This window comes from Bos grunniens, chromosome 20 (genome assembly GCF_055505025.1).
Source record: "Bos grunniens cultivar Pamir isolate PY7600 chromosome 20, Bosgru_T2T1.0, whole genome shotgun sequence".
NCBI lineage: Eukaryota > Metazoa > Chordata > Mammalia > Artiodactyla > Bovidae > Bos > Bos grunniens.
In genome coordinates this window covers 68,796,630-68,818,252 of record NC_141184.1, presented here as the reverse complement: position 1 = coordinate 68,818,252, position 21,623 = coordinate 68,796,630, and the positions used below count along the sequence as shown (strand labels likewise).

General features: G+C 39.2%; 1 protein-coding gene across 19 annotated transcripts in view; it reads left to right on the top strand.

Moving 5' to 3' along the window:
• Window positions 1-21,623, top strand: part of RANBP17 (RAN binding protein 17) — a 368,523-nt gene that overhangs the window by 325,255 nt on the left and 21,645 nt on the right. For 14 of the 19 annotated variants that reach the window (XR_015148583.1, XR_015148582.1, XR_015148580.1 and 11 more), the window contains one exon: window positions 11,544-11,710. The exons of the other annotated variants lie outside the window; for them this stretch is intronic. Coding sequence is in view for 11 of the 14 variants with exons in the window: in XM_086361112.1 (XP_086217238.1) it covers window positions 11,544-11,710 (167 nt within the window). In the remaining 3 variants the exon portion in view is untranslated. The remainder of the gene's footprint in view (window positions 1-11,543; window positions 11,711-21,623) is intronic. 19 annotated transcript variants of the gene reach the window in all.

Sequence of the window (21,623 nt, the reverse complement as noted above, 5' to 3'; positions counted from 1 at the left end):
CCCATCTGCAACTTTATTCTCTGCTGTGTAACCTAACACATTCACAAGTTTCAGGGTTAGGATATGGACATATTTGCCTAACATATAGCATATAGTTGGGTCATATTTTTATATGAAATCTGACTATCTCTGCCTTCTATTAATAAAGTGTTTCAGCCATTAACATGTAATATAACTACCAGTATATTTGAGTTTAAATCTACAATACTGCTATTTGTTTTTTCTTGCTTTGTCTCTTTTTCCTCCCTTCTTTTAGTTTGGATTAATTAAATGTTTTTTATGACTCCATTCTATATCCCCTATGAGCTTATTAGCCATACTTCTTAATTTTTAGTGGTACTCTAAGGTTTATAATCTACACCATCAAATGATGTAATCAGTTTGCATTCAAATAATTACAGTCTACCTCTCTCTCTGTCTCTATTCCTTCTGGAACTCCAATTACACGTGTTATGTGTCTCTGTTACATTGTTCAAAGACTGGAGAGAACTCCTCTACAGATCTTCAGAGCTCTCTTCTCACATAGTTCCCACTCTCTGATACTCAGTTGCAGAAGTTCCAGCTGCCTCAGCCTCCCCAGATTCAACTCACTGAGACCACTTGGCTTTGTTTGGGTTCCCCTTTCCTGGCCAGCAGCCTGGAAGCTGCTTTGGGCAATAGGCTTGAGCAGTTGTGTAGGTATTACCTCATTTGTCTCCCTCCTCTCTGGTTTAATAGTCCTATACTGCTTCTTGTGCAGTAATTGAAAAATGTTGTTTCATATATTTTGTCCTGTTTTCTAGTTGTTTATGGCAGAAGGAAAAAATTCTCATAGCAGTTAATCCTTCATGGACAGAAACTGAAGTCTTGTCTTTTTTTATTACAGTTTGTCTTAACATTCTTTTATCTCATCTCATAGCAGTACTTGAAGGTTTTGAATTACTTGCAGATGGCTATGTTGTACTCACAAACTGTGATCTTCGGCCTGAAATCTGCATTTTAACAAGTCTCTCAAAGGAATCTTGACAAAGTGGCATAATGGAGGGAATACTGAACTTGAATTTAAGTTCCAGCGCTGCCACTTACGAATGTACTGAGCATAGACGTGGACTCTGTACATGATGCAGTCATAAGTATTTTCATATGTGTTCTTCATTCATTTCATTCTCAGAAGCACTCTGCATACTAAAACTAGATCAGAGATGTTAATAGTATTGTTTGTCCTTATTTCCTACTTGTTGTAAGCTTCCTCCTTGACTGTGTTGATCACTACTTTTTTCCCAGTTACTAACATATAGTAAGTGCTCAATAAGTATATATTGAATGAATTAATTAGGTAATATTGTTTTCACTATACAGATGAGTAAGCTGCTGCCCAGAGAGGTAAAACAACTTGCCTAAGGTCATACAACTAGTAACTGCCTGCTCTAGGAGTCTTTAAAACCCATTCCTCTTCACCTTACCACCCTGCTGGGTCCGCCTGATACAGGTCACAGTTTGGCAGGTGAATTGTGCCCTCTGTCTTCAAGAAAGAGGATTAGACTGTTGAAAGTAATTACTTGTGTTTCTTCTTTTCCAACAGTGAAAAATGTTCAAAAAGACATTTACAGGTATTATTTGAGTTATAAGCAAACTTCAGTTCCACTGTAGCCTCAGTGAGAAAAATGAGAGGGAGGTACAAAACAGTTGAACCAGTGATAGAATAGTGACTTGCCTAAAATGCTTGACATGGTATTAAATTTTTTTCTTAATCATTCACTAGCATTCTTAGTTTGGGGCCAGCTCTCATATGGGAAGAGAGAAAGATAAATGACAAAAGTGATTATATTTTTCCTGTTTTAAATTGCCCATCCACCACCACTATTCAGTTCAGTTCAGTTCAGTTGCTCAATCGTGTCCAACTTTTTGCAGCCCCATAGACTGCAGCACACCAGACTTCCCTGTCCATCACCAACTCCTGGAGCTTACTCAAACTCATGTCCATTGAGTCGGTGATGCCATCCAACCATCTCCTCCTCTGTCGTCCCCTTCTCCTCCTGCCTTCAATCCAGCATCAGGGTCTTTTCCAATGAATCAGTTCTTTGTATCAGATGGCCAAAGTATTGGAATTTCCGTTTCGGCATCAGTCCTTCCATTGGATATTCAGAACTGATTTCTTTTAGGATGGACTGGTTGGATCTCCCCGCTGTCCAAGGGACCCTCAAAAGTCTTCTCCAGTACCACAGTTCAAAAGCATCAATTCTTCAGCGCTCAGCTTTATTTGTGATCCAACTCTCACATTCATACTTGACTATTGGAAAAACCATGGCTTTGACTAGATGGACCTTTGTTGGCAAAGTAATGTCTCTGCTTTTTAATATGCTCTCTAGGTTGGTCATAGCTTTTCTTCCAAGGAGCAAGCACCTTTTAATTTCATGGCTGCAGTCATCATCTGCAGTGATTTTGGAGCCAAAGAAAAGAAAGTCTACTGTTTCCATTGCTTCCCCATCTATTTGCCTTGAAGTGATGGGACCAGATGCCATGATCTTAGTTTTTTGAATGTTGAGTTTTAAGCCAACTTTTTCACTCTCCTCTTTCATTTTCATCAAAAGGCTCTTTAGTTCCTCTTCACTTTCTACCATAAGGGTGGTATCATCTGCATATCTGAGGTTATTGATATTTCTCCCGGAAATCTTGATTCCAGCTTGTGCTTCATCCAGCCCAGCATTTCACATGATGTGCTCTGCATATAATTTAAGTAAGCAGGGTGTCAGTATACAGCTTTGACATACTCCTTTCCCAATTTGGAACAAATCTGTTGTTCCATGTCTGGTTCTAACTGTTGCTTCTTGACCTGCATACAGATTTCTCAGGAAGCAGGTAAGGTGCTCTGGTATTCCTGTCTCTTGAATTTTCCACAGTTTGTTTTGATCCACACAATCAAAGGTTTTGGTATAGTCAATAAAGCAGAAGTAGATGTTTTTCTGGAACTCTCTTGCTTTTTCTGTGATCCAGGGGATGTTGGCAATTTGATCTCGGGTTCCTCTGCCTTTTCTAAATCCAGCTTGAACATCTGGAAGTTCACAGTTCACGTATTGTTGAAGCCTCACTTGGAGAATTTTCAGCATTATTTTGCTGTCGTGTAACTTGAATGTAATCGTGTGGTAGTTTGAACATTCTTTAGCATTGCATTTCTTTGGGATTGGAATGAAAACTGACCTTTTCCAGTCCTGTGGCCACTGCTGAGTTTTCCAAATTTGCTGGCATGTTGAGTGTAACATTTTAACAACATCATTAGAATTTGAAATAGCTCAACTGGAATTCCATCCTCTCCACTAGCTTTGTTCGTAGTGATGCTTTCTAAGGCCCACTTGACTTCACATTCCTGGATGTCTGGCTCTAGGTGAGTGATCACACCATCATGGTTAGCTAGGTCATGAAGATCTTTTTTGTACAGTTCTTCTGTGTATTCTTGCCACCTCATCTTAATGTTCTGCTTCTGTTAGGTCCATACCATTTTGGTCCTTCACTGTGCCCATCTTTGCATGAAATGTTCCCTTGGTATCTCTAATTTTCTTGAAGAGATCTCTAGTCTTTCCCATTTTATTGTTTTCCTCCATTTCTTTGCGTTAATCACTTAGGAAGGCTTTCTTATCTCTCCTTGCTATTCTTTGGAACTCTGCATTCAGATGGGTATATCTTTCCTTTTCTCCTTTGCCTTTCACTTCTCTTCTTTTTTCAGCTATTTGTAAGGCCTCCTCAGACAACCATTTTGCCTTTTTGCATTTCTTTTTCTTGGAGATGTCTTGATCACCACCTTCAGTACAATGTCACGAACCTCCATCCATAGTTCTTTAGGCACTCTGTCTATCAGATCTAATCCCTTGAGTCTATCTGTCACTTCCACTGTATAATCACAAGGGATTTGATTAGGTAATACCTGAATGGTCTAGTGTGGTTTTCCCTACTTTCTTCAATTTAAGTCTGAATTTTGCAATAAGGAGTTCATGATCTGAGCCACCATCAGCTCCCAGTCTTGTTTTTCCTGACCGTATAGAGTTTCTCCATCTTCGGCTGCAAAGAATATAATCAGTCTGATTTCGGTATTGACCTTCTGGTGATGTCCTTGTGTAGAGTTGTCTCTTGTGTTGTGGGAAAGGGGTGTTTGCTATGACCAGTGCGTTCTCTTGGCAAAACTCTGTTAGCTTTTACCCTGCTTCATTTTGTACTCCAAGGCCAAACTTGCGTGTTACTCCAGGTATTTCCTGACTTACTACTTTTGTGTTCCAGTCCCCGATGATGAAAAGGACACCTTTTTTTGGTATTAGCTCTAAAAGGCCTTGTAGGCCTTCATAGAACCATTCAACTTCAACTTCTTCGGCGTTAGTTCTTGGGGCATAGGCTTGCATTACTGTTATATTGAATGTTTTGCCTTGGGAACGAACAGAGATCATTCTGTCATTTTTGAGATTGCACCCAAGTACTGCATTTCTGACTCTGTTGACTATGAGGGCTGCTCCATTTCTTCTAAGGGATTCTTGCCCACTGTAGTAGATACAATGGTCATCAGAATTAAATTCACCCATTCCACTCCATTTTAGTTCACTGATTCCTAAAATTCCAATGTTCACTCTTGCCATCTCCTGTTTGATCACTTCCAATTTACCTTGATTCGTGGACCTACCATTCCAGGTTCCTATGCAGTATTGCTCTTTACAGCATCGGACTTTACTTCCGTCATCAATCACATCCACAACTAGGTGTTGTTTTCTCTTTGGCTCCGTCTCTTCATTCTTTCTGGAGTTATTTCTCTGCTCTTCTCCAGTAGCATATTTGGGCACCTATATGCTGGGGAGTTCATCTTTCAGTGTCCTGGTTTTTTGCCTTTTTATACTGTTCATGATGTTCTCAAGGCAAGAAAACTGAAGTGGTTTGCCATTCCCGTCTCCAGCGGACCACATTTTGTCAGAACTCTCCACTATGACCTGTCCGTCTTGGGTGGCCCTACACAGCATGGCTCACAGTTTCATTGAGTTAGACAAGGATGTGGTCCGTGTGATCAGTTTGGTTAGTTTTCTGTGATTGTGGTCTTCATTCTGTCTGCCCTCTGATGGAGAAGTATAGGAGGCTTATGGAAGCTTCCTGCTGGGAGAGACTGGCTGCGGGGGAAACCACCATTACCTACCCCCATACTCTTATATATAGAGGCCAGCACAGGGCTTACAAAAGTCCGCTCTTAATAATGGCTCTCAACTCATTCATTTAATAAATATCGACTGTGCACATGCTATGTGCCAGGCTCCATTCTAGATCCTGATAGTACTGAAAAGAATAAGATAGGCAAGGTCTCTGCTAACGTGAAGTTTATATTCTAGGGATGAGGGAGAACAGTAAACACACACATGTAAAATATCAAATCATCATAAGTGCTAAACAAGACTTAAAATAGTGAATAGGGAAAGATTCTATGGCTTTTTTAGAAGTGATCAGGGAAAGCCTCTGAAGATGAGCTGTGACAGGGATGAGGTTGCATTCCAAGAAAGCAAAAGATGGCACAGAAGGCAAAACAGGAAAAGGTGGGGGCAAGCGAAAACCAACTAGAAACCATCAGAAATTACCTTAATCAAGTTGATTATTATTAAAATTTTCATTATTAATAAAGAATATATGTTGTTACGAGCATGTTCTTGAGTTGGAGTTAATGTTATAAATGTAATAAAGAAGTAAAGCATTCCGAGAATGTTTAGAAACTTCGAGGCCTTGTTCTTTAGTCTCTCTCACCAAAAACATGCTAAAAAGAGAAGAAAGATACAGATTAGCTAAATCGAATGACAGGCTTGGTGTTTCAGGAGTTGAAATAGCCAGGAAAATAAAGGGGGAGTGAAAAGGGAGAACTACTAGAGTTGGGTACTATGTTACAGACTTTACACACTTTCTCTCTCTAATCTTTAATTTCTCAAAACAAAGTAGGTGGTAGTAAGCACGTTTTACAGAGGTGAAATTGAATCTTCATATAGTCAAATTGAATCTTCAGTCGTCAGTCTAGAAGGTGGAGTCAACTCTAAACTGCTGCATCACCGAAGTAGACCTTTTGTTTTTGAATTTGCCTCTCACACCATATTTTCCCTGGTGGCTCAGATGGTAAAGTGTCTGCCTACAATGCGGGAGACCCAGGTTCAATCCCTGGGTTGGGAAGATCCCCTGGAGAAGGAAATGGCAACCCACTCCAGTATTCTTGCCTGGAGAATCCCATGGATGGAGGAGCATGGTGGGCTACAGTCCACAGGGTTGAAAGAGTCAGACACAACTGAGCGACTTCACTTCACTTCATATCCCGCTCTGCTATGATGAGAAATTTTGAGTCAAAGGCAAATTTCAGTTCAACCCCATTATCATTCTTCCGACTCTCAGTTAAGCAACTCTTTCCTATAGAGTTAGTTAACTTTTCAGAGCAGCTTCCTGCGGTAGGCCTTGGTGATCAGGAGGGCTGCTGCTGATGCCTGTTCTTCCTGTGGCAGCCAGTTGCAAAAGAGAAGGGGCCTGTGGTGGTTTCAGCACTAGACAGCAAGTTGCTGGAGAGGACAAAGTGCCTGTCGGGCTTAAAAATTCTGTCCAAAATTGCCTAAATCGTGGATTATAAACACCAAGAGCTAGGACGAAATATGAAAATTCATGACGTCTGCCCATTCTTGTATTTCATGAGAGTTTCATTATTTGAATCTCACACAACAGCTTCAGGTGCAAATAAAGAAGACCAATAATAATACATAATCCTCAGCACTGTTCATTCTTTCTTTGATAAAATGGTCCATGGTCCTTATGATTCCACACTTTTCAATCTACCCTGAAATCATTTATCCTTTTCAAAGCCCCCAACAATAAATCAGCCATAATGGAAGCTCTTCTTCTTGCTTTTATTGCATGGATATATGCCCCAGCCTTCATGTCTGAAGTGTTTACCTGGCTTTTTCATAGCTGACTCAGTAGATTGGAACCTTTTAATGCAACCTGCATGGCATGTGGTCACCAAATCTATGTGAAGTCTTGATAATTTTTGTATGATTGATAGCGTATCGCTCTCCACCGGTGAGGGGAAGCAAATCTATTTCCTGCTTGCTTCCTTTTGTAGATGTTAAGTTACTTAATCCATTTACTTTCATGATTGGGACTTCAAAAGGCAGAAATATGAAGGAAAAGAGAAAAGCAAACAGGTTCAACAAGTCTGTGCCTGACTTTTAGGCCTAAAAATTTTCTACTACATTATATACTACTTCCCAGGGTTATATTAATAAAACCAAACTTCCTTTTCTGCAAAGTAACCCAGTTAGTGGGGAGAGAAAAACAATCAATCAAATGCCATAACTATAGGAGGAAATAAAAGCTCCTTTCTTAAAAGCCTATAGCTCCATAGCTTCCCAAAATTATAGTCCATGCCCATCTTTTAGACCTTCATTCACCCCTCATGATTCTGTATCAGCTACCATTGTCCTATTTGAAACATGTACTTCTGTCTATATTTCAGAACTTGCCCCCAAACTTACCTCTATTTACTATGTCATTTCACTTAAAACAATGTATGTGAAAGAATTTTTACACTGTAGTGTTACATTGATTCTAGTATTATTACTAAACAGAACTCAAGACCTAAAAACAAAAAGCTTTCTCAGAGTAGCTTTGTCTACCCATTCTTTGGAGAAGGGCATAGCAACCCACTCCAGTATTCTTGCCTGGAGAATTCCATGGACAGAGGACCCTGGTGGGCTACAGTCTGAGGGGTTGCAGAGTTGGACATGACCAAGTACTACTGCTACCCATTCTTTAGTTAAATCAACTGATGTCTCACTTCTCATCTGTGAAAAGCACACGTGTCTCAGAATTTTAGAGATGAGTAAAATGAATAAGAAAGTAACTAATGCCTTAGGAGTTCATAATCTGCTACTTCCAGCCCTACTCTCCCAATCTACTTCTATTCTGAATCTACTGTATTTACCATTTTTTTGAGGCCCATCATGTTTTTAATTGTTTGTCTTGCTGTTTTTGTTACTAATCACAAACTCCCCAGAATTGTGTCCATACATTACTATTAGCCAAAAAAAAATTGGGGCAGCGTCTTGCTCTAAATCAAAACCATGACCTTTGGATAAGCTATCTCTGAGCTTCATTTTTCTCATTAGAAAAATGCAAATAACAGTACCTACTATATACAGAAGTGGTTGTTAGAGTATATGAAATGTTATTTAGTGTCACTTGCCAAAAAATATATATATACAGAGGTGGTTGTTAGAGGTATATGAAATGGTATTTAGTGTACATAATGGCACCCCACTCCAGTACTTTTGCCTAGAAAATCCTATGGGCAGAGGAGCCTGGTAGGCTGCAGTCCATGGGATCACTAACGACTGAGCGATTTCACTTTCACTTTTCACTTTCATGCATTGGAGAAGGAAATGGCGGCCGACTCCAGTGTTCTTGCCTGGAGAATCCCAGGGACGGGGGAGCCTCGTGGGCTGCCGTCTGTGGGGTTGCACAGAGTCGGACACGACTGAAGCGACTTAGCAGCAGCAGCAGCAGTGTCACTTGCAAAAAATATATATATACAGAGGTGGTTGTTAGAGGTATATGAAATGTTATTTGCTGTACATGTTATTTGGTGTTATTTGGTGACACTTCAGTTCAGTTCGGGAGAAGGCAATGGCACCGCACTCCAGCACTCTTGCCTGGAAAAATCCCATGGACGGAGGAGCCTAGTGGGCCACAGTCCATGGGGTCGCTAAGAGTCGGACAGGACTGAGTGACTTCACTTTCACTTTTCACTTTCATGCATTGGAGAAGGAAATGGCAACCCATTCCAGTATTCTGGCCTGGAGAATCCTAGCGACAGGGGAGCCTTGTGGGCTGCCATCTATGGTGTCGCACAGAGTCAGACATGACTGAAGCAACTTAGCAGCAGTAGCAGCAGCAGTTCAGTTCAGTTCAGTTCAGTCGCTCAGTCATGTCCGACTCCTTGCAACCGCATGAATCGCAGCACGCCAGGCCTCCCTGTCCATCACCAACTCCTGGAGTTCACTCAGACTCACGTCCATCGAGTCAGTGATGCCATCCAGCCATCTCATCCTCTGTCGTCCCCTTCTCCTCCTGCCCCCAATCCCTCCCAGCATCAGAGTCTTTTCCAATGAGTCAACTCTTTGCATGAGGTGGCCAAAGTATTGGAGTTTCAGCTTTAGCATCAGTCCTTCCAATGAACACCCAGGACTGATCCCTTTAGGATAGACTGGTTGGACCTCCTGGCAGTCCAAGGGACTCTCAAGAGTCTTCTCCAACACCACAGTTCAAAAGCATCAATTCTTCGGTGCTCAGCTTTCTTCACAGTCCAACACTCACATCCATACGTGACCACTGGAAAAACCATAGCCTTGATTAGATGGACCTTTGTTGGCAAAGTAATGTCTCTGCTTTTGAATATGCTATCTAGGTTGGTCATAACTTTCCTTCCAAGGAGCAAGCGTCTTTTAATTTCATGGCTGCAATCACTATCTGCAGTGATTTTGGAGCCCCAAAAAATAAATTCTGACACTGTTTCCACTGTTTCCCCATCTATTTCCCATGAAGTGATGGGACTAGATGCCATGATCTTAGTTTTCTGAATGTTGAGCTCTAAGCCAACTTTTTCACTCTCCTCTTTCACTTTCATCAAGAGCCTTTTTGGTTCCTCTTCACTTTCTGCCATAAGGGTGGTGTCATCTGCATATCTGAGGTTATTGATATTTCTCCCAGCAATCTTGATTCCGGTTTGTGCTTCCTCCAGCCCAGCGTTTCTCATGATGTACTCTGCATATAAGTTAAATAGTGACACTTACTTGCCAAAAAAATATAAACCTTCACTAACACCTCTGTTGCCTTTCAGATTATGTGTAAATGTGTGACTCACTGCTGGATACCCTCAAGGAAGATCCCAAACTATTTTGTCAGCCTACTCTCTTATGATTCTTCTACACATTCATTTACTCAAACCATAAGTCCTACTCCCTAAATATACCATGAGGGAAATTAGTAAGAACTACCATATTTTTCTCCTTCCAGTTTTTTTGAGATATAGTTGACACTGTACACATTTAAGGTGTATAACATAATGATTTGACTTATATACATCCCAAAATGATTACCACGATAAGTTTGATATTTATCATCTATCATTTATCACATTTATCATCACATATAGTTAAAAATATAAGAATGCTCATCCTTGTGATGGGTATTCATAGGATATACTCTAACTTTTATATATAATACACAGCAGTGTCATTTATACCGCTTGACCACCTTCATCCAGTTCCCCTTCCTGCTGCCCAGCCACCTGAGAACCACAGATCTGATTTCTTCTTCTGTGAGTTTGTTTTTGTTTGTAAAGAGTGTCTGGTGCCCAACATAGTCATTCAATATTTCTAAACATTACATGGTGGTAAAATGCTGAGGAGTCTAGTTACCATCTGTCAGTCTACCCAGATATTATTGGCTGTGTTCCCCACACTGTACAGTTTGTACCCGAGCCTCATTTTTTCACTCAAAGTTTGTGCCCCTTACTCTCCCTCGCCTGTTTCTCTCGTTCCTCCCGCGCCCTCTCCTCTGGCAGCCGCCTGCTGGCTCTCTGTATCTCTTTCGTCATGTTTGTTCATTTGGTTTCTTTCCCTTTAGGTTTCACATATAAGTGAACTCATGGTATTTAGCTTTCTCTGTCTGACTTATTTCACTTAGCATAATACCCTCTAGGTACTCATGTTGTTAATTAAACATAGTAAGCTCTCAATAAATATCAGTTATTTTTACTGTGAGAATTTCTAGTTATTTTTCTCCTCATTCAGCTCTGCAACATATTTTACAAATGATGAGAAAGCTTAATTGGCTCCTTCACAATAACACACAGCAAGTAGCTGGAAAAGATGGAATTTGAAACTAGGTTGAAATTCTGTCTTGAAAATCCATACCTTCTCACCATATTATGTATACTGTGCTAATCTCTCCATCTGAAAAATGTCCTTCCTTATGTTTAACTGAAATAACTTTCCCCAGTCCATCTCAGGTGCTGCCTCCACCAAACCCTCCTTGATCCTCATCCAAAGGCAATATCTCTCTCAAAATATTCACAGCAGTGTGCTCCTCATTTCTACACAGCACTGTGCTCCAGTGCTTATGTCTAATCATGGTCTCTTTGACACAAGGGCGAGGGTTTCCCTGAAGCAAAGTACTTTGTGCCAAGTTTACAGTTTCCCCTGAAGCAGAGCACTTTGCGCCATGTAGATATTTAATAAAGACACTTAAATTGAACAGAAGGTCATTAAGGTCACATATGGAAAATTCTGTCCAATGCAATCCAGGAATCATTTACTTACTAATGTGTCTCTCTGTGAAGTCCTGTAGTTGATATTGGGTTTAAAGAGATAAGCAAAGCAAAAATCCTCAAAGAATTTACAGTTTGATAAAAGTGCTTTGAAACCAGAAATTTTTTTTTTTTTTTTAATTTAGGCATTAGAGTGAGATGAAACAAACACGTTAGTCATCAAGTGAATTCTCATTGGTTGTTCACACAGATACAGTCGTCTCCTCCAGCTGCTGTACCAGTTTAGACTACATCGTCACCTACCTCTTCAAGCACATAGCAAAAGAGGGCAAGAAATCACTTCGATGCCGAGAGGCTACCCAGGCTGGTCAGAGACTATTACATTTTATGCAGCAAAATCCAGAGGTCCTGCAGCAGGTAAATAGTGGTTGTTCACCGAGCTTAAGAGATAAGAGTTTTCCCGAAGCCAGTTTAGTCTCTGAATACCTTAGAGCAACTGGTCTTGCCAAGACCCTTTCCCGGTTCTCCTCTAGAAGCATTTTCCATGTAAGTAGGATAGTTGGCCTCAGGATTACCTGCCCTCAGCAAATCTCTAACTCATGCATCTCACGCAGTGAAGCTAGTATTCGGAAAGAGGATAGCACTTTCAGAGACGAGAGAAATACTGAATAAAAGTCAAAGCTGGAACTAGAAACAGTCAACCTCCTATTTGTTTCCTGGAGCCTCTAATAACGTCATCTTAGGTTTGCCTTGTAAATACTCTAGTGTGCTGAGAAACTGCCATTTGCTGGGCTCCTCGGCTGTGCCAGGTGACCTGCTGGGTCATTTTCCCCATTTGTAGACGAGAAATCAAGGTTCAGAGGGGTCATATTCCCAAAACCATAATAAGTGATAAAGCCACGACTTGTTAATTTTCAAATGTTTTCTGACTAGCTAATATGAATTAGGTCTAAGTTTAATGTTCTTTAAAAAGTCACTTCTACAAATCACAGTAACAGCATGCATAAAGATAAACATAATATATATGCCAGAAACATTTCAAAGAGAGTAATATCATTTTGCTATGGAGATAGCATCACTATGATATATTCCCATTCTACTAAATTTGGGAAATGATATCTTTATACTGCTTCCAGTTGTCTTATTTTGCCAAACTATCTCCATAATAGTCTGTGGTTTGCAAATGTAAATACTTTAACATGGTCATTAGCCAGCAAATAAGTCGCCTGCAATCAGCAGAAAATGTCAGTCTGAGTAAATAAATGATGAAAATGAATAAGAAAGCCAAAGAAGAGGTTTTCTTCCTAGCTGTCATTTTTTGCTAATACTTAAATGAAGTTATGTAAACTTTATCTGTGGTGATGTTTCAGTTAACCAGTTAATTTCCTGGCAAGAAGGTGTGGATGAAGATTTTACATAAATAAGCAAAGGGCTGCAACTATTTGGTATGATCCTGAAATTGTTACAAAACATGTTGGTGATTAAACAGGAGGAAGGTAACTCCTTTATTGAGGACCTCCTATGTACAAGGTGCAAGAGCTGTTAAGATCCAGAAGACATTAATTTCTCTTCTTAAGTTTTTCCTGCCAGATGGGAAGGAGAGACCAGTAACTAATTATATGCTATTGGATTAGTACAGTGATGACAGTAGGAGAGTACTTTCAGGGACGTCTCCTCATTTAGACCTCCACAACAACCATGAAATGTGGATATAATCATCCCCATTTTACAGTTGAATAAATTGAAGCACAGAGAGATCAACTGGAAAGTGGAATGTGAACCAAGGTCTGTTTGGCTCAAAAACCGAAGTCCTTACAACTTACTTACACCATTTATTCTCAGGGAACTAGTTGGTAGGGATAAGATCTCAGATTCAGCCAGAATGCTTCTTCAAAATATACATCCTATCAAGATTTGGATACACCTCTCCTCATCCATCCATCTGCAGTAGCCATTGGTTCTGCTGGGAGTGTGTCATAGTGCTCAGGTGTTTTATGAGAAGGCTGAGAACCACAGAATTAAAGCATGTAGCCAGCTAGTGGAGAAAATAAATACCCATGGATTGGCCAGGAATCAAGCCCACCCCCAACCCCACCATGGCAAGTGACAAGTCTACCACCTGCCAGTATTCAACCATGATTGTAATATTGTCCCATAAACTTTGGCAGGAACTTTTAAGTGAGTAGAAAATTTTAGCAAAAATCAATAGGCCATGGTCCTGGACAAATGCCATCAGACTGTGCAGAACAAGTAATATTGTTGTGCAAAGGACAATCATGTTTGTCTTTACTCAGAATTATCCTGTGTTTGTTGGTTTAAGTAATTCCTATGTGTTAATAATACTTGGTAATCCTTTACTTTACAGCATTTGACTAAGTAGTGATATATCTTTATTAACAGTGGAATGCATTCTATTTATTTGGAATGTAGGCTCTCAGATAGCATTTTAAATATTAATGACTGGTTTCTGGTAGTCAGCATAAATATGATTTGCATTAGCACTAGGTTATATCATCTTGAGTGCCTCTGATGTCAGCTATTGGGTATAGTAGTATCTGACATCATCTCCTTAGGTCACTGACAACTTTGACCTCTATTCTTATGCACAGTTTCTGTCGTCTCAAAAGCTCTTTTGAATTGATTTGAAATTTTGACTCTTCCCTTTATGAGGCAGTAAAATTGATAATTATTCAGATGGGAACTGAGCACTGAGTGAAAAATCAATTCCACCCGCTCTCTGCTGCGTATAAAATTACTTCTGAGTCGGCTGGACTGAACGGATGGCCAGAGTAAAAGCAGCAGGCAGAAGTAGTGGGAAGAATTAGCTGGACAGAGCTAATAGCCTGAAGGGATAGACTTGGAAAAGAGGGAGTGGGCCAGTTGGGGGTTATTATGAGCAAGGATGGGTCCCATTGATCATCTGTTTACATCAGCTTTCCAAGACCTTATAAATCAACCCTGAAGAGCAGCAGAATCCAAGATTCAGCCTCTTACCAGAGGGAATTTATATTAGATTATTCTCATTTTCACACTCAGATGAAAAGTGAGCCATTGATTATTCATTGGTTGCCCATTAAATGCTGTTTTTATAGATGATTTGCCTATCAGAGAAGGTAATGAACAAGGTTGCTGCTTCATAACTCAAGGTTTCGGTTTTCAAGGCATCTGTGTCGGTTAAGTAATGCCTAACCCTATTAAAAGGAATGGGTTACAAATTGCTTAACAGTGCTGAAAAACTAGACCCTAATGACTAATTGTGCTTAGAGTTTAGAGAGAGTTTGTCAGCTCTTTAAACTAAACTGATGCAATGATACTGCAATTATTTACTAGTTTGAACTGTTTCCCCTCCCCCCCAAACCTGGACCTATGTTGCTGGAAGCATAATTGCATGAAGAGTGTGAATTCTAAATTGCAAAAGTTATCTCCTCAAGCTTCCACAGCAAATGAAGCATGAACCTACATAAAGGATTTTCTGACATTCTTATAGGCCTTTCCATTTGTATGCAGCTGCTTGGGAAAGACATTTTAAGTGCCTCTCACCTGAAAATGTGTTTATTATGACCTGCTACATGGCTTTAGATCTTCAGTGTTTTTAAAAAAACATTCTCCAAATAAGCCATCTTCCATATTTTGCAAACAAATCTAAATTTTCAAGCATTAAATTTAGTCCATTATTAGAATAAAGATCTATTATAATTAAGTGAATCTATTTCAAGTAAGAATTATTGTCTAACCAGCATTGCTTTACCTTAACAACTGAGAAAAACCTAGTTTATGTATATTAGCAAAAAAAGTTCCCCATGATTTTATGTCATTAGAAAGATAAACTAAAATTTGAAGAACAGGTCAGTAGTAACAGGGATTACACATGGATCTATTACAATAATCTGGAATGTAAGATTTCTGTGTGAAGTGTTTTCAGTTTTATCCCTGGTCGTGTTAAGTATTTGCATATATAACTCAGAGGTCAGCGTTCATTTAGTTATATCACAAAGTGAAAGAAAGATCTATCCAAATTAGGTAAATGAAAGAGCATGTTTTATACAAATTAGAGAGGCATTTCAAAGATGTGACTCATTCTCTTTCAGATTATAAGAATAGGACACTGATGTTGAATGCTTCTCTAAATCAGAACTTCTTTTAAAACTAAATATTCTAGAAAGAGTAGCAACTTACGTAGAAATAGAACAAGAATTATATAATGGTCAGTATATATATATATATATAATGGTATATATATATACCATTATACCATTATTCGATTATACCATTAACTTATTAACAGTGTATTTTTGGCAATTATGTTCTCTAAAATTTAAATAGGCTGAACGGAGTAATTAGAACATTTAGGTTTGAATTTATCTTAACCTCTTCTGTTTAACTATCTGACTCAAGTGAGCTGTACTAAAAACCAGAAAAAGTTCTAATTATAATCCTTTCTTTCTCACCCTCCCTCCCACTTTGTGCTAACCTAGCATTTAACTACAAATTGTGAAGAGCTGTCAGGAGTTATAAGAATCATACTTCAGATTCTTCAGTAGGAACGTAAGCTGGAGAGAACAGTCACCCTTTTCCTCAGTCAGTCAGTCAATCAATGAAAATTGCTTTTGTATAGTGCTCTTCGTGACATACATCCCAAAGTGAATTATAGCAGAAGGGAAATCATCTGCTCTTTTTTCATTTCTGTGTTTAGATTGAAACGATATTGCTCAACATTTTGACATACTATACAAGACATCTTTCATACTTAAGATTCCATTCCATAATACTAAGTAGGAGAAAGTGCAGTCACATATTTAACTGATGTTGAGATTTTGGCCTATAGAACCTCAGCAAGACTCTTACAGTGGGAAATACTTAGGCAGATGAAATATATTCATGTCTCTTATGCTCCTAAAAAATTAACCAAATTTTCTAATGTTGTTATAGACATTCCTAGTGAATCCTAATTAGAAAGTATGTTCATGGCCCACTAGCTCAGTCTGGTTAATTTGCAGCTATTATCAAAAATATAACAGCAGATTGATGTCAAAAAAAAACATGCAGAAAGAATATTTACAACTGGATCAGAGGATAACATGGATTTAAAGAGAAGCCAGGGATAAGTTATTAGGCATGACAAGTAAAAAAATCAGAATAATAAAATTGTTTTTTGCACATGCTGCTGCAATCATGGTCTTCTTCACAGCAATATATGTATGTACTTTGTATTTATTTCAAGGAAAATAATAATACTGGCCAATATTTCAGACAAGCTTAAGCTTTTTACATATAAGCAGTTAGTCTGATTCCATCACCACAGTATCTGTGAAGCTGTCATATTATGAGCACCATTTTATAGATAACTAAGGCATAAAAAGATTAAGTAATTTCCTAAGTTACTAGTAGTCAATAAGATCATGTAGTCAATAAATGGAAAAACTAAAATTTTACCTTGATATGTTTCATTCACAGTTCACATACAGCTTAACCACAAAGCTATAGTTTGTTGGTAGCTTCTAACTTGAAGTAATATGTGTGTTTTAAGCATTTACAGTGAGGCAAGTTGAGCTTCCAATAAGTCCCAGGGGTCATCCTTAAGGTAGAATGATTCAGAGCAGTCATCTTATACCCCAACTTTGCACTGCAGCTGAAATGAAACAAATGGGCAGTGACCCAAAGAGACAGTGGGCAAGACAGAGGGAAGTTGCTTTGCCAGCTGGTGTAGAGAAGTCCTGTGGCTTCACCTTCACTGAGGTAGAGCTGGCAGAGCTTCATCTTTTACTCCATGCCCACACCCACTCATTAATTCTGTAGCCAGACACGGAAGGTGAACAAGTTAGTAAGATGTGTATCCTTGCGAAGGCCAGAGTCTGACAGCATAACTGTCTCAGGATGTCCCTTTGTTCCTTTCCTTTACTGCCTCCGGGGCAGCTCTTGAGGTTTACTCTAACCCGATTTCTCTAGGGTGGAATCAGTATGGCAGCTGTGAGATGAAGCTGGGGAAGCAACAAGTGCTTTGCATCGCCTGCACATCTCTGGGCTCTGTCCTGACTCTTACCACTGATTCATCAGTATTGAATGCCATTTTTCACCTCTTTCTGATTGTAAGCAGCCTCTCTTCTCTAAAGGAGGCTTCTACCACTGAGTACCAGCAGGTCTGCTGAAAGTCTCTCACACTGGCACATCTGAAACGACTCTTTTGAGCATCCCTCTCCTACTTTTCACTGTGTTAAGATAAGGTACCGTAGACTAAGGTGCTATAGAGCCAAGTAGGAAACTTGATGGAGGTAGACAGTAATGAAAGCTATGTTCAGTGTACATCCCTGTTTAAAGGGGGCAGTCTCCAAACAGCTTCTAGCTAATTGTTGCCCTGTAAGGTGGTAAGACCCAGTGTTGCCAGATGTATAGAGATTCCCTCCCAAGGAGAAGCCAGAAATCTAGTTTTAAAAATGTTGGTCACTGATTGAAAAATAATATTACTCTGCAGGCCAACACTGTATGTTTGGCTTCCATTTTTTTCACCTCTGTATTCTGTAATCTTAGAGAATTTCAGAACTAAGATCTCTTCATGCACGACCCCTTACATTTCTCTCAGCCCTCTTATGAGGCCTTGCAACAGTGATATTTTTGCTTCTCTCTGATGTTTTAATAATTCTTAAAGCATACTTTTAAAATTTGTTGTTTTAACAAGATGCCATTATTTTGCTTTTATATATGACCCTATACTTAGGTCTTTACTGAAACTTAAAGAGGAAATTTTATCACATTTGAGTTGTATCTTTGCATGTAGAAAGCATTCAATAAGGGGCAATTAAACTCATCTAACATCCCCCAAATATATATTTTTTTAATTTTCAAAATAGCAAGATAGTTTGAGGCAAAAATAAAGTTAACTTTGGTCAAGTGTGTGTGTGTGTGTGTGTAATCTAATTACTTAGGATCAAATCAAAGTATCTAAGAGGAACAGACTGGGAGCTGACTGTGGCTCAGATCATGAACTCCTTATTGCAAAATTCAGACTTAAAAGAAAGTAGGGAAAACCACACTAGACCACTCAGGTATTACCTAAATCAAATCCCTTACGATTATACAGTAGAAGTGACAAATAGATTCAAGAGATTAGATCTGATAGACAGAGTGCCTGAAGAACTATGGATGCAGGTTCGTGACATTGTACAGGAGGTGGTGATCAAGACATCTCCATGAAAAAGACATGCAAAAAGGCAAAATGGTTGTCTGAGGAGGTCTTACAAATAGCTGAGAAAAGAAGAGAAGTGAAAGGCAAAGGAGAAAAGGAAAGATACATCCATCTGAATGCAGAGTTCCAAAGAATAGCAAGGAGAGATAAGAAAGCCTTCCTCAGTGATCAATGCAAAGAAATAGAGGAAAACAATAAAATAGGAAAGACTAGAGATCTCTTCAAGAAAATGAGAAATACCAAGGGAACATTTCATGCAAAGATGGGCTCAATAAAGAATAGAAAAGGTATGGACCTAACCAAAGCAGAACATTAAGATGAGGTGGCAAGAATACACAGAAGCACAAATTAAATCTTAAGAAATTTGTCATTAAGAAATATGAAAAAAAAAAAAAGAATACACAGAAGAACTATACAAAAAGATCTTCAAGACCCATATAACCATGGTGGTATGATTACTTACCTAGAGCCAGACATCCTGGAATGTGAAGTCAAGTAGGCCTTAGGAAGCATCACTATGAACAAAGCTAGTGGGAGTGATGGAATTCCAGTTGAGCTATTTCAAATCCTAAAAGATGATATTGTTAAAGTGTTGCACTCAACATGCCAGCAAATTTGGAAAACTCATCAGTGGCCACAAGACTGGAAAAGGTCAGTTTTTATTTCAATCCCAAAACTACCGCACAATTGCACTCATTTCACACGCTAGCAAAGTAATGCTCAAAATTCTCCAAACCAGACTTCAACATGGACCATGGACCATGAACTTCCAGATGTTCAAGCTGGATTTAGAAAAGGCAGAGGAACCAGAGATCAAATTGCCAACATCCATTGGATCACAGAAAAAGCAAGAGAGTTCCAGAAAAACATCTACTTCTTAATTGACTATACCAAAGCCTTTGACTGTGTGGATCACAACAAACTGTGGAAAATTCTTACAGAGATGGGAATACCAGACCACCTGACCTGCCTCTTGAGAAACCTGTATGCAGGTCAGGAAGCAACAGTTATAACTGGACATGGAACAACAGACTGGTTCCAAATTGGGGAAGGAGTACATCAAGGCTGTATACTGACACCCTGTTTGTTTAACTTATATGCAGAAGACATCATGTGAAATGCTGGGCTGGATGAAGCACAAGCTGAAATCAGGATTGCCAGGAAAAATTATCAGTAACCTCAGATATGTGGATGACGCTACCCTTATGGCAGAAAGCAAAGAGGAACTAAAGAGCCTCTTAATGAATGTGAAAGAGGAGAGTTTAAAAGCTGACTTAAAACTCAACTTTCAGAAAACTAAGATCATGGCATCTGGTCCCATCACTTCAAGGCAAATAGATGGGGAAACAATGGAAACAGTGAGAGACTATTTTAGGGGGCTCCAAAATCACTGCAGATGGTGACTGCAGCCATGAAATTAAAAGGTACTTGCTCCTTGAAAGAAAAGCGATGACCAACCTAGAGAGCATATTAAAAAAACAGAGATATTACTTTGCCAACAAAGGTCCATCTAGTCAAAGCTATGATTTTTCCAGTAGTCATGTATGGATGTGAGAGTTGGACCATAAAGAAGGCTGAGTGCTGAAGAATTGATGCTTTTGAACTGTGTGGTGTTGGAGAAGACTCTTGCGAGTCCCTTGGACTGCAGGGATATCCAACCAGTCCGTCCTAAAAGAAATCAGTTCTGAATATTCATTGGAAGGACTAATGCTGAAACTGAAACTCCAATACTTTGACTGCCTGATACGAAGAACTGACTCATTGGAAAAGACCCTGATGTTGGGAAAGAGTGAAGGCAGGAGGAGAAGGGGACGACAGAGGATGAGATGGTTGGATGGCATCACCCACTCGACAGATGTGAGTTTGAGCAAGCTCTGGGGGTTGGTGATGGTCAGGGAAGCCTGCTGTGCTGTAGTCCATGGGCTCGCCAAGAGCTGGACACGACTGAGCAACTGAACTGAAATGAAAGAGGAGCAGGGCTGCACGGAAGTACATAGTTAATAGCCAGGGAGCAAAAGTCCAAAAGGCACTAAAACTCTTTAAGAATGATGAATTTGTGATCACTATCCCTAAAGATCAGTGTAGAAAGTTGAAGTTAATGATTTTAAAAATAGAACACTAATTTTTAATTAAAATGGCTTTTATCTTTGATACTCTGAACTCATTTCTCTGTTCATCTTTAAAAGGATAATTCTGGTCCAAATCCTTTGTTATATACCATTTCTTTGCCTTTTTTGTGTAATCTTTGTTATAGAAATATTTGTTGAATGACTATTTCACCTGTAACAAAAAATGGTATTTTAAAATAGAAACCTGCTTATAATCCTGTTGCCTTTACACAGTACCTTTTTTCCCCCAAATCACCTCTGTCCTGATACTTGACCTCACACCTGGCAGAGCCTGAAGCCTTGTGATGGTCAGTGAATGTCTGCACAGCAAACCCAAAAAAATATGTTTAGAAGTGCAGTCTGCAGACAGTGACTTTAGACATCAAATCTAATATGGTTATAAACTACTACTTAACAAAATAAATAGTAATGCTAAGAGTATATTGTTGTATACTATATAATAACTGCTGAAATTACATAGGAAAATTTTAAACATGGGTTTAAAAAAAAGGTACTTCAAATATTGTTCTAAATGGCTGACAGAACAGAGAGCATTTGTGGGTTTGTTTTTTTCTCTAGGACATGTGTTTGTCTACCTCTAAGCACAGTTCAAAGATGTAACCCACTGATAGCGTAACTTGCCTTATTAATTGAAAAGGATAGAATCCACCAGATGTAGCCAAACCAGCAGAGAGTTGGGTGACTAAGCAACGGCAAAGACACCATATTGAGTGAGCCAGAATTCTGTCTCCAGGTCATTTATTTCAACCAGTGACAATGCGTCTAAACTCCAGTGCTTCAGCAGTGATTGATGGTTTAATATCATATATAATTTTTTTAATGAAGGAAAACCATTTAAATATGTTACCATTTGCACTGGTATTCTCCTATGTACATAACCGCATTTAATCATTATGGGGATTGTTTTTATACTTGTGTAATTTGTATCCAAGAAATAACTGTCAAAACCATCTCATGCTGTTGCTGGAAATGGTACAGTGTGCTTCATACTTGAATAGATTCATTCTTCCCTGCACGTAAT